Source organism: Diorhabda sublineata, chromosome 2, assembly GCF_026230105.1.
Source record: "Diorhabda sublineata isolate icDioSubl1.1 chromosome 2, icDioSubl1.1, whole genome shotgun sequence".
Lineage (NCBI taxonomy): Eukaryota > Metazoa > Arthropoda > Insecta > Coleoptera > Chrysomelidae > Diorhabda > Diorhabda sublineata.
This window is the reverse complement of record NC_079475.1, coordinates 9,216,978-9,231,714: the sequence shown is the minus strand read 5'-3', so window position 1 is coordinate 9,231,714 and position 14,737 is coordinate 9,216,978. Positions and strand designations below refer to the sequence as shown.

The window sequence follows — 14,737 nt, the reverse complement described above, 5'->3', positions numbered from 1 at the left end:
ATTCGTTAGTTCTCCCGCCAGCTTTCTTAGTTTGTAAGGTAACACAGAAGGGTCCGAGTAGTTGTGAGCATTGTTGCCAAGCATCCGCTGTTGTTATAAAATAACGAAAACCAAATTGAAAATAATTTTTTCTAGAAAATTTTCAAAAAATATCACAATATTTCAGTCAATAATTTTTTGTTAAATCACATCATATGAAATTCCTTTAAAACATAATATTCACAATTGCTCAGAATAATTTGATATGTCTACTTTATTCCAAAAAGCGAAACAAAAATCCATGAATGACTAACATTTCAATTATTTTTTTGTTTGTTTTTGCTCTTATTTGATATTTTTGGTTTGACAAAATTTACCGAGCGATTCCGAAGATTCTTCAAAGTATTTAATTTTGATGCGAAACTAGACTAGTTTTGTTGGATGTTTTAAAAATCCTATACCCTCTACAAAGAAGTTTTATCTAATTTTATGGGGTCTGGAAACGATATAAAAACGTGGGTAATTGTTCCGTTTAACCCTCACAGCTTCGATGACCTTGAAAATTTAGTATGTTGTAATATTAGATGCTTATTAATTAAGAATTGAATCAATATATTGATTTCTTTCCATGCAATATTTCTCAGAAACTTTTCTATTTGTATCATATATTTTCATATAAATCTAGAGCAATTCATTAGTCACAAAAGTGAAGACAGAATGATTCGACAGTATACATTTTTCGAACTTATTAGCAATCGCGATACAATTATTGACCTAACCTAACTTTACCGAGCCTAACCTCACCTAACCTAACCTAACCACACTCTATACAAATTATCTAATTTTTGATGACTATGTTCAATTAGAAACTTAATTGCATGTGTGTATATTACTAAATGTAAAATTCGTTTTGAATTTCCTTTGGCCTCGTTTAAACTTTTTAATTATATATTAAATTGAATAATTTCTTCAATCTCGTAATTTCTATAATTAAGTAATTTTCATAATTAATCAATGTTTTCCATAAAATATGATTTACACAACTGTAAATCATAACACATATGAATTCTCCTACTTTCAAATAAATGAGGCAACACTGTGTGAAGTCAAGTTGGTCGAGTAGAAGTTTGGAATTCCACACAATCACTACTTTACATTACTTAGTGAAGGAAGTGTCCGCCACGAGTGTATGTATGTATGTGTTCATCTAACGAACACTAAATTTAGCGGTTATTGTAGTTTTAATAATTTGTTTTTATTATTAACTAAAAGACTTTAAAGGTGGTGATAAGCAGTGAAATACATTAAGTGAAGTGCGTTTTGTTTGTATTTTGGTAATTCTTAAGCCTATAGAAATGAAGTACAATACAATAAGTTCCAGTAGTCTTGGCAACGAAAGAAAATCTACATTAACGATATACACTGACACGGATGTATCACCAAACAAGGTAAGTTATTTTTTTAAAAAATATTTGGAATTTCATATATAATTATTATAAAAAACAAGTTCACTATTGAAACGGTTGTTTGTGTGTTTATCACTCATTACGTATTTGAAAAAGTGTGTAAGTAGATAAGAATATAGAACGTACTTAGGTAATTTTAAAAGTATTTAATATTTTTTTTTCATAAATAAAATTATAGGAATGTGGTAGTTTTGTTACAATGTCCATAAATTTAAAACAATTACATAAAAGAAGCTTTGTCATTTTCATAATAATAAATACAAATTTGATGGATTTTTTTAATTGTTAACTTATGAATTCATAATCATTAAATAATAACCATTAGTATTTACCTATGTGTAACTTTATGAAATATGTATTGTGATTAGCTTGAAGATAATGGTTTTAGACCCATCAGTATTATTTAGCATTTTTCTAATAGTTGAACAACAAATTCCATATTATTATTGTTTAATTTATTAATTTGTAAGTTTTCAATAGATGATATAATAGTATATCATTTTTTAATTCACAATATACTTTCAAGGACAAAAATCACTTATTCTGATGATAATAAAATTACTTAATAATATTTATATAAAATATATTCTACTTGGGAAATTATGAAAAAAGTCAATGTTTTTTCTTTATCACTTTGTCACATATTTCGTTTTATATTCAGGCACATTCAAGATAAAAATAAGACCTGAGCTTGAAAAAGAAAATTTCAACACTTGTTTGGCCAATAAAAAATCCCAAGACCATCATATTTATTTCCGAAAATTGTTAATGGTTTTTTAGGCAAATATTTTTATCGAAAAGTACATTCAAAAACGAACAATTTAAAAAAAAAACAAAAGCATGGGAAGTTCATCTGATTGTTTCATGCAAGATCTTGGAATTAAGGCCGCTTGACATGATGCAAGACAACATGCAAGATTAAAATATTTCATAGATTAATATTTCACGTCATTTGACATTATGTCACTGCATCATGGTTGCCATAAAAATTCCAAAAGTAAAATAAAACATTTTCCTAACCTCAAACTCAATTTAATATTTTGTGGACAGTTTAAAATTGGAAATAACAAAGGTAATTGAAGTAAAAAAGTGGCCAGTGCATTACTGGCAATAATTATATCTACCTTTGCCTTGCTTTTTGAGTCTGATGGGCAGATTAGCTAGAAAATTAGACGAGAAAAACATAGAAAAATTAGTTGAGAATGGATGCAGAAACATTTGAAAAACTCTTAAGGAAAGTGAAACGTAATATCAGCAGAATTAAGAAATTCATTTGCGCATGCTTTTGATCAAGAAATATTGCGTCTTGCATTGCAGTGCACGTTGTCTTGCATCATGTCAATCGGCCTTTATCGGTTTTGTGCCCTTTTTATTGCGTGCAAGCTGAAATATAGTTACTTTTGTTTTAATTTAACAAACCAGCCGACTTTCGTAAAACTTAGCTTTGTTATTTTCATTGTTAAACTAGGTACAAAATATTAGTAAAAATTTGAGGTTAGGAATTTGTTTACTTTTACTGTTTACAGAGACTTGCAAGTAATTTCTTGCACGTTCTATTGCATGTCAAGCGCCCTTAATAAATATGATAATATAAGATTAAAAATTTGTTATATTAGGCTTTCCTTTCTTCGCGCTTTCTTTGTAACGTTGAGTTTCACAATGAATTAATTAGTATAAAAAATTATTTCTTGTTGTTAATAGTAATCATACGATCATAAGTGTCGAAATTTTGATTTTTAAACTTGAGTCTCCTTTATATCTCAAATACATTAAAATAAGTAGAAAAAAATGAAAGAAAATTAATGAAAATATTGATTTCTCGATGTTTTATAACCAAAAAATAAGGTTTGCCCCATTTTTAAACATTTACATGAACTTGACATGGTTGAACATAACCTCACAATAAGTAAGATTATTTGAAATTGTTATTAATTGGTTAGTTTTAAAAGCTTTTCAATAATTTGTCCTGGTTGTACTGGTTTAATAATAAAAAAGTAAAAATCGATAATTGTAAACAATTATATCTTTGACTTTATCTCTCTCTACTCAATTCCTCAGTCATGAAAGTCGTGACCTATTTGGAACGTCTTTATTTCTTTTCTTATTGACTTTTTCTAAATTTCCCGATCTTCAGCCTGGTGTAACACTACGTGAAAGGATTGGTCTGTGACTTGTTTCATTTGATCCGTCTCATAAGAGATCGGTCTCTACTGTTTTTCTTTATACTTCTCCAACCACTATTTCGATAATTTCTTCGTCTATATATCCATCTATGTTAGTTTTTGAACCCAAATATGTACTGTCTACATATCTATTGACATTTTTTCGCAAAAATTCAATTTTTACCTATTGGTAATGTCTTCGATACAATTGATAGAACAACTGACATCATTGCTATTTGTGAAAACTGGTATTAGCAACTTATCTTGTATTTGTAAACAGATGATTAATATTTTTAACAATAAACCATACCGCTTTGCGCAAACATCAACAGACAATCTGAATGTTTAATGAGTAAGAATATAAACAGATTATATTACTAACATACGTGTCTTGTGACGAATAAAAAATTAATTATAATGATGAAGTTACATTTCGATTGAAGTTAATTCTTTTCAATGCATAATAGATTTTATTATCTTTAGCAGACGATTTTAGAAATTTACGAGGATTGCTACTGAAGTTCTGAGATATGACAACACCGATGTGACTATGTCAAATCTGACATAAAGTTTGACATTTGAGTTGTATACAGATACTTGAAACATTCATCTTGGTCAAAAATAGATGATTTTGGGAGATCGTCCAAAATTGGCTGTTGTCCCAAAAAACATCGATGCTGTGCGTTAACTGATATTGCATGTGATATACCATATCCAACAATAGTTCGCGCTCGAAGCACATTTAAGTAAATGGTCGCCTGTTTTCTCGGAATAACTTCATATATCCCCACCGTTCCAATAGAACAACGTATAACGGTCAATTCTGAATGATACACCAGCATTTATTTGCTAGAAATCAAAGAAAAAATCAAGGAAATCAATCGCAGAAGACGAATCATTCTTCACCATGATAATGCGAGCTCTCACACATCAGTTTAAACAAAAACGTTTGAATCGATTGGTTATCCACCATCATAACATCAAATTGGTGGGTCATCCGCTCTTGTTTGGACCAAATGATTTCTCCTTATTCCGGCAGATCGATAATAAATTGCATTTCTCTACACTCGGTTGTACGTTCAAATCCAATGTTTCGAACGTATCTCTATGGGAATGGAAAAACAATTCGTTCAAACGCATACAAAAGTGAATTATTTGGGCGTGCGCCATCTCGTGATTTCAATACCTACCATAAAATTTTAAATTCTATTACAACTAAGTCGTGATCGTGGTTGTCATGAAGATTAAACAACTCGTGACGGAAGATTATGCAACTCGGGAATTTAATTACGAAATGAAAAAGAAAATATATTTTTAAAGTGTTTTTCAGTAAAAATTATTTTACCTAACCTAACTTAAAACATAGAAATTTATTAGCAAAATTACCTCCAATAGTATGGCACTTTGTGTTACATATTTTCTGTAATGCGTTTTTTAAATTTGAAATCATCAAATACAAGCAATTCGTTTCCCCACTGACTTAGCATGAAATCTAAACTAATGCCATTTTAACTTGTCACAAACATCTTCTTCTTCTTCATAGTACAGCCATTCAAGCTTAAAATCGACCGAAACTTCGCAATTTTAAAGACCTTCATCGATCTTCTAGAAAATTTGGAATTGAGTTCAGGTTACCTTCCTCTTCAAACCTGACTTGGTCGTAAAGTATGCTTTTTAATTTTAAGGGGTGAAAACCACCCCATACTCAAATAAATTGAAAACTAATGAATTAAAGCGGTAATGGGCTATAGCTATGTTCAAATATAATAAATGTTGATTGTTTTGTATCATGACATTAATATTTTGATATTTTACAGCTCACCTACCCTTAAAAACAACCCTTCATACAAAAATTATTTAAAAAATGTGCTAAAAAACATGAATTTTTTTTTATTTTGGATCGTAATAGGAGAATTTTTTTCTCCAAGTATAAGAAATCTAACCCTCAATATTTTCAATAATGCGACCACCAAAAACCACCTCTCAGAATGGAAAAAATTGCAAATTACTAAATGGAAGCAGTTATAGGGCTCATTATGTACTTTAATCACTTATATTTCGTTTAATTTTTCTCGTTTTTTTAAAAATCGAAAAAAATTTTCACATTAAACAACTTTTTTCAAAATATACGTGTTCCAAACCATTCAAACTTTTGGAACGTATAGTTAGGGCTTAAACAAAGATAATTTTACATGGGCTACGATTAATTTTATTTTATTTATATTATATTTATTTTATTTTTTTTTAAATTAGAGTTACTTAACTTATTTTCGTCGTAACTCGATTAATTTTTATGCTAGATAGTTTTATAAAAGCTTATTTCAAAGGTCTAAAAAAGTACTTTAATAATGTTTATTACAATTTTTTATGAAAACTTGATCGTTTTTCCGTTATTTGAGGTCAAATCTCTGCATAAATTTACGAAAAAGAAAATATTGGCTTTCAGTGACTTATAACTTGTGAATATTGTTAAAAAATTTAATTTAAACTGACTAAGTTCTTTATTTTTTTACAAGCCTCAATTTTGATAAGAATAACTTTTTCCACTAAATGCGTCATTTTCGAGTTTTTCGTGAAAAAATGTTCATTCAATTCTCTATGGATTCCCGGTGTTATTTTGAAATTTCAAATTTCCACCCCCGAGTAAGGGTGGCATTCACCCCTGGGGTAGTAGCATACATTGGCATCAAATCAAGTTTGTTATTTGCATTATTTTTGAGCTTCTGTCAAAATTTCAAACTAATCCATGAAGGTCTTTAAAATTGCGAGGTGATTTGCTTGGTTCACTGTACTACCATACACTTTGCAGCGTGTAGGTGTTCTTTTGTCCAAAACTTCTAATCTATTATTTGAAGACACTCCTCTTCTTCACGACCAAAAGTTGTTGCCGTACCGTGAATGCCATACCAGTCTCTTATATTCCGTAGCCAGGAATGTAGTTTACGCCCTGGTCCCCTCCTTTCGTCGATCTATCCGGTCAATATGAGCTTAAGAGTTGAAGATCTCTATCCTCGCAGGATGCGTCCCAAATAAGATATTTTTCGTTGTTTAATTACCACGCGATCAGTTCTCTTTCCACACCAGCTCTCCTTCATGCGATGCTCGGTCCTGAATAGTCCTTCCGTGGTAGCCCGTTTTTAAACCCAAATTGCTTTTAACCAATAACCTCTTCGCATTTTTTAAATAATCGTTTATGTATAATTTTCAAAAAAGCCTTAAGTGCTTGGCTCATCAAGCTTATAGTCTTCACAAGTTTTGACAATGGGTTTCCCGCTATCTTAAATTATATTAAAGAGTTTGCACACATGTTTTTATTTTTATTATATGGAATTATACAAATTACTGTTTCCGCAAATTTTAAAAATTCATTTCTCTATCTTATACTGTTGATTTATAAATTCAAGGTTACAATTTTTGGATTTTTCAACTTAACAAAGTGGATTAATTACTAAATTAAGGTAATATTCTCAATAAATCCGACACGAGTTGTATTATATACTCGGTCTACCTTTTCGTTTACCGGAAATACCCTCGTCCTGAGTTGGGTTAGGTTAAGTTAGGTTAGGAATTGGCGTCACAATAACTTTGACATTGACATGACTACGAAGTACACAATGAGCTGACAAATGACAATCAACTGTCAATACTTTCAATTTCCTCTTGATATACCTACTAGAAATTTTTTATTCGCTACAAGGAATTATGTAAAAAAAAAAGACGAAGAACCTTACGGAAGAATAAAAAAATTTATTCATCAAGGTGATTATATAAATAGAAACACGTATGAGACTTGCGAAGGATGTGGTCGCTGAATCAATTTGGTTTTAATTAATATTTTTTTTAGAATGTATTCATTCAAGTACATTAATTGTATGAAAATAGAACGAAGAAGGTAACGCCGTATACTTTTCAAAGATGTTCAATTAGCCCAGTCAGATTGGCTTTAAAGAGGGGCGGAGATTTACGAAAATTCCAAGTAGCAAATTTCCTTCGGAATTCGTTGGGGAAGGGGTTACTGGTAGTCTAATTTCAAAAAGTAGAGGTACCAGACTTGTTTCTGCATCCGTCATCTTGATTTAAAGGGTTATTTTTTGTCTCTTGAATAATTCGTTTTTTTTTTTGAATTTTACACGAAAAACAATTATCACAATAGTTGTTTAAAATTAAATTTCCTACAATTTTGGTTCTCATCAATTTATACTCGAGAAAAGGGGGTTAACCTAAGTATTTTCTTATCGCGTTTATCATTGTAGTTGTATTATTATTTTTTCTGTTTGTCTTTTTGTTGTTGATTGTCGTTGTAAATTGGATGTGTTGAAAATGTTATTTGTTACAATTATGATTCCGATTTTTTCTAAACTTTATATTTCTGGGACGCACGTTTGGGACAAAGGAAAAGAGAACCTAAATTACAGGAGATTCCAAACAATTTTCGGAATAACCATTGTTCGTGTAAGATGGAGATTTATCGAATTATTCAATGAACGAAAATTCTCCCCCACCTCTTCGCAGGTATAAAACGAAAAATATCGATCCCACGAAAAATTTATGACAATCAAAGTTGTAGAAAATTTAATTTTAAACAACTTTGTTTTTTACAATTTTTCGCGTAAAATTGAAAATAAACGAGTCATTCGATAACCAAAAATTCATCCCCTCTTTTCGAGTATAAATCGAAAAAAATCGATCGAGGAAAAAATTGAACCAAAATTGTAGGAAATGTAATTTTAAACAACTTTTGTGAAAACTATTTTTCGTGTAAAATTCAAAAACGAGTTATTCAAGAGACAAAAAAATAAACCTTTAAATCAAGATGATGGATGTAGAACAAGACTTTTTGAATTTAGACTACGAATAAACCCCCTCCCCCCCAATGAATTTCGAAAGAGATTTGCTGCTTAGAATTTTCGTGAATCTAAATGACTAATTCGATTGGGCTAAATGTAATATTAAAGAAACACGACATGAATTATAAAACTTTTCAGTACATTGTATTGCAACGAATTTATTTAAAAAAAATATTACATCACTACATTCCTACGCTGCTCTCTATTATATTACTTTTTAACTATCTTTAATAATTTATTTTGAAACGGCATTGTTCGAAATAAAAATTCTAAGTAATTGTTTAGTCGAAATAGACATAATAAATATTCCCACAGAGATGAATTTTTGTGAGGACATTCAGTTTACTACACTATCAAACGGCTTGATTAAATGCTTGAGGAACCGATTGATGGGCGCTTCAATCAACACTTCAATCTTTTGATCAAAACTCTCATTCGAAACTGAGAAATGGAGTAATGTGGTGCGTATAATTATGTCAAATGTAGATTTGGGGTTGCTGGCTTTAGCATTGGTTGTTGTGAAGGGGAGAAACCCCAAAAAGAAAAAAAAAGACGGTGGTTTTTATCAATCACCACCAATGCTTGCTACAAGCTTCAAACGGATTTCTAAACTATCAATCACGCTTGATACAATCAATTTGCTCAAATATTTGATCAAGCCGCTTGATAGTATAGGGTCTACTTTAGAAATAAGTTCCCAGAAGCTCCCCAAAGTTAATGAAAGAGCAATATTTGTGCTTTTTGATTGTGCGTATACTTTTATAGCAAAGATTTAACATTTCTAAAATATCTATTTATCACCTAATCAAACTTCTTATAGTTCCTAAACATTTGAAAGCAATTTTTGTAAAATGTTTAATTTTTTTGCAAAATATATTAAGATAAGGGTTTAAGCTTTCACTATTAAATAACGTTACATTCCTAAATAGGAATTTTAATATAAAAACTCAACCTAAAAATCAATTCGACATCAGAATTAGAATGAACTGTTACAAACGATATTCACAATAAGTGACTCCATCATTTCTTTAATCGTATTATTAACTGTCTTCTCCCAGTTTTCAGGACTCACTTTTTATAACAATTTTTTTTCTTGAAATTTCCCCTTTTATCTATGCCAAACAGATATTACAAAAATTTGGTAAAGTTCTTTGATGATTCCATATTTAAAATCCCTAGCTGCATAATCTTCCGTCACGAGTTGTCTAATCTTCATGACAACAACGATCACGAGTTGGCACATTGTAATAGAATTCAAAATATTTAAAATGACCAAGTTTTGGATTAGTAAGAAGGTTTTGTACATAAAACTAGACTATAAGAAAGCGTAGGCCTAATCATAAAACACGCGGAAGTTTTTGGTAGGGCCGATGACCCGAATTGCCAATTCCGTCAAATAGTTGAGGAAATTAGGATATCCTAGTGCTTCAAAGTCAATAATTAAGAGCTTCTATTAGCGAAGAGACAAAGGGGACGAATTAGGACGGAAAATGCATCCCCATTCTTAGTTAACAGTAATAGTAGAAACATTAGTTTATCGCGGGCAGTTATTACTGTACTATATCTGTCGGCATCATAGAATAAACAAATACGGGTGTTTGTTTAACCTTCACGACTATTTCAATGAAAATGATGAGTAACATCAAATTTACCCTTATGATTTCGTTTGCGTTTGATATTTTAGATTAATTTTAATTAGGTTCAATTGCTTAGCCGACTGTACTTATTATTTCAATTGAACCGTTCATTGACGCTGGTTTCTTCATAAATGTTAGACCACAAAAGTTACTACGTTTTTTAACAATCCATAAGCAAAAAGGATGTCCGGGGACTGATGATATAAAAGTTGTAACCCAGTTGTAACTCATACTCTCAATACTCTTTTTCAAATTATAGTCCTTCAAAATATTAATTTCGTTTTTTTTAATTTCCGTATTGTCATTTTTATATGTTTATTTTGTTATGGTAAACAAATTTACAGTATTACCTTGAAGGCAGAAGGGACTTCTTGTAAAGGTTATTGATTCATCTGTAGGGATGAAATTATCAAAAATGATTTTCCCACGCTTTAAACTAACAAAAATGTACTCTTGTTCACATTTGATGAATTGCGTCGTTTGGCTGATATTGTCCATTTGATTAATGCATTATCGAATATTTACTTACTGTAATAAAAATAACTCACGTGGAAGTGTGAAAGGAGGGAACAAGCAATTAACACCTAAGAGAGAAACTTTTAACAATAATCTGGATGCTCTTGTTGTGGTGGATCATTCCCCATAGTTCTTTTCGCTTATTTACTGTCTTCCCATCAGTTTCTAACTCCTACTGCTTAGATCATCTTCATCCATTTTGTCCTAGGCTTGCTGCGTCTTTTCCTACAAGCTGGATCCCATTGCATCATATTATATGATATAGATTTTGTTCCTTGTCTCCATATGTGCTCCAGTGGAATATTTACCGATTTTCCGCCTCTACAGACCTCTGAAGTTCGATATCTTCGTAGTTTAATTGAAAAATCTTACAATACCTTTTTGCGGCATCTTAACTCGCTGAACTTTGATTTTTCGCCGCTGAGCTCGTCAGTTATGTCTTGGATCGTTCTTATCCTATATTCCCCTTCAATAACGTTTACTGCTCCACCGTTGTTCTTATTATATTTCTTTCAGTTCTTCTCAATTTTTCTTCATCATCTATTCTTAGTGTCAGTGCTTCAGCTGATTAGGTACATCATTACTGGTTTAAACATCGTTTTATATATATAAATTGTAACGAAGTCTTTGCCAGCTATATTATGAGCGGTTTCTTATTGGGAACGTGGCAATGAAACACGAAAGTGGACTAACTTTAATATATTTTCCAAGGTTTCGAATACTTATGTATTCATTGTCTGGAACTGAAATTACAATAATTAATTGAGATTTTCGGTGGCTTTGAATCGTATTCTTGTAAAAAATTTCAAAATTGATAGGTTTCAAAATTCAATATTCATATTGACGTTAATAGAATTATTGATTAATTGAAATATTGATTCTGGTTATTATAGTAATTTTCAATTGGTTAGATTATGAATGACGTTGAATTTTTATATGTTAGATAAGGGTAAGTTGTAGTGAATGATGTTCAATATTGATTGGTTAATTTATTGATAACATTAAATTTCAATAGTTTATGTCGTTATGAATATAGCTGAATATTTATTGGTTATAATATAAATGACAACAAATTTTATAGGTTAGGTCATTAAAAATGATGTTGAAATTTATAGGTTAGGTGAGGTTAGTTGGTTGTTAATGGCGTTGAATTTTTATAGGATTTGTTCTTTCAAACTCTAAAAGATATGCATAAATAACACTAAGGTTATTTAAATCAGTTTTCTTATTAATTTTTTACAATTTGAATAATGAATTTTGAAATTTTTTACAAGAATACAAATTTTATTATTCTTATACATATTTCTTATATTGTATTTGACCATAATTTCAGTGCCAGATGAAGAATACATAAGTATTCGAAAACTTGAAAAATATATTAAAGTTAGTCCACTTTTGTGTTTCATTGCCACGTTCCCAATAAGAAACCGCTTATATATGAGTTTCGTGAATAGTTTACTTTCCAATATCTCATTAGAACGGAAGGCCTCTCCTTTATTATTAATAATAATGTCAATGTTATTAAACTTTTCTATTTCTATGAATTCGTACTCGCCAATTTTCCTCTATCCGCTTCCCCTCTGTTACTATCTCGTTTAACATTGTCTCCATTATAGATCTTCTATATCATCAACGTAATCGATTACTTATCCACCACTTAATCTCAAATTTTCTTTATGAATTTTATATATTTCATATATTGAATTGAAAATGTATTCAACGATCAATATTATTTTTTTTTCACGAATCTTCTTTAGGAGGAAAGTGTTGATACTCCAACCACCCCATTACAGGCTTCACTTGCACGCGCCTACTAACTAATTTATGCGCGTTCCTCACCTTTTTTATTTGCATGATAACTCAACTAAATATTACATCAAAATTATCCTTTTTATTCACCATCATCCACGAGATTGTCTATTACCCATGGGCTGGGGATACCAAGGACACTTATTGTTTATGTATCACGTTGACAGGACACAAATATAACTTCGTATATATATATATATATATATATATATATATATATATGCTAATGTTCTTTATTATATCAGGTCAATGTATTGTACAATGTATTCTTATCTATGACTTATAATTCCGCCTTACAACACCAAACTGATATTGTCGTTTCAACAATATCGCTTCTCTTTGTTTTAGTAACAACCGCAATACAGGATATACATTGAATCATTCATGTGGGGACATCCACTGACATGTTTTTGGAATCGACAAGTTTTGTATTTGGTTTACGCAAACTGAAAATTTCTGAGAAATTCCAATGTATTGGGAATTCAAAATTCAGTCCCACACTCTATAAATACACCAATTACATTTTGCAAAATACCAAAAAAACCTTTTCCTCTGTCTCCTTATATAATATAAAATATAGGTAACAAGTTTACGCAAGAAATTGGAATTTGTTCAATGAATTATCTAGATACCTACCTTTCCGATAAACACTGATTAGTAAATAAATTACTCGTCCTGTTTCAATTCCCGCATGTCTAAAATTTTTACATAGTAGCATTTCAGAAGAAGGAACCCAGTTCCATTCAGCAAATATTTCGATCGATTATGTCTACTTTATACAGAAAATGTGTAGAAAATTTTCTACTAAAGATGCAGGAGTACCGCAAGGAGCAGTTCTATAACCCTCGCGAACTTAAAGACAAGAACATGATGAAATTACTCCAAAACGACGAAGAGTCTTTGAACATAGAGATAAGAAACAGCAAAAGTAAAGCCGTCCTCTACAAGAAGAGAACGGTCCACCAATCCGATCAAAACATCTAAATAAACGACGAAGACGAAGAAAATCATTGGAGAGAAAAAACGTCAAATACCTGGGTATAACAATCAACCAACGATTCGCTTTCAACTAACACGTGAAAAACATCGTGGACAAAGAGAGAGTTTTTGTAGAGTAGAACTTCAAACTAAGGTTTGTAAAAGAAGTACTCTCGAACCGATACCACAAAAAGGCTTGGAGGCACCCATCACTGAGCGGGAGCAGTGGATCGGTGACTCCCGCTATATCGGATAATGGGTTCTAGGCTCCAGGAGGAATGGCTTGACCGGAGCTAGCTTCTGCGGAAGACACCTCAAAATGAGTAAATCTTTTACGCTTGAGAAACACGCTACCGCCGAGGTATTCGCTGTGATGGAATGTGGAAGCGCGATACTCAATCGACGCCACAAGATCAGAGTAATCTTAATCTGCTCAGATAGCAGAGCTACCATATAACGGCCAAAAGGTGTGCTCTGGAGTGCAAGAAAGTCCTACAAAATCTTGTGAGTGATTGCTACAAGATCCAGCTCGTTTGAGTGCCCGGTCACTCGGGCGGACTCACTCTTCAGACTAGGATTGGCGAAAATACCGATGTAGCTAAAAGTTTTGCTATCGCGTCTCTCAACGGTCTTCTTACAAGGTGCGCAATTATAGATAGAGACGCCTGGCATAAGACAGCAAAGGCACACATAGATGGACCTTGTGCGTCTCACGCCAAACGCGCGAAATCCGACTAGTCACTCGACAATCAAGCTAAAGCGCCCGATCGGCTTCTCAAAGGACATGGGCATTTGGTAACTTCAAGTGAGACACGACGGGCCTATCTGAGGTATGAAGATAAACGGTGAAAGTATACTAGACCACAAGTTGCTAAAAACTGAGACCAAAAAGGAGCTATCAACAGTTTCAGAATGAAAGGAACTACACCAATTATATTAGAAAACTCATGAACCGGGGAAACAACTGCTGTGATAGATTGAATTAGGTTAGTTAGAAGAAAAACAAAAAACAAAAAATTTAAGACATAAGACTCGATAAAATAAATGAGAAGGTAGAAGAAGGCGATGGACCACTCAAACTAGAGCTTTTTTTACCAATGAAGGTTAGAGTTACGACAATATAAAGAATCGTGATGACAAGGATGTACAACCATCGGAGCTAACTCTCTAAGAATCGAAAAAACCTCCTAGAATCCCCCTCAGAACTAAAGGGAGAAGTCTAAGTGCGATAATCCAGACTAGAACCACGATTAGGTCTTGTCAAAATTAAATTTATGATCGAGATCTGTTTAAGGTAAGAAATATTGTATTTAGGTCCTAAAATTTCAAGTATTGTTCCGAGT

The 14,737-nt window shown here is 31.6% G+C and overlaps 1 protein-coding gene across 1 annotated transcript in view; it reads left to right on the top strand.

Annotated features, from left to right (window-relative positions):
• Nucleotides 1-1,077: 1,077 nt before the first annotated feature.
• LOC130453173 (uncharacterized) overlaps nucleotides 1,078-14,737 on the top strand; it is a 52,456-nt gene continuing 38,796 nt past the window's right edge. Inside the window, exon 1 of the mRNA XM_056792784.1 lies at nucleotides 1,078-1,427. Coding sequence (XP_056648762.1) covers nucleotides 1,335-1,427 — 93 coding nt within the window. The 5' untranslated portion in view covers nucleotides 1,078-1,334. The remainder of the gene's footprint in view (nucleotides 1,428-14,737) is intronic.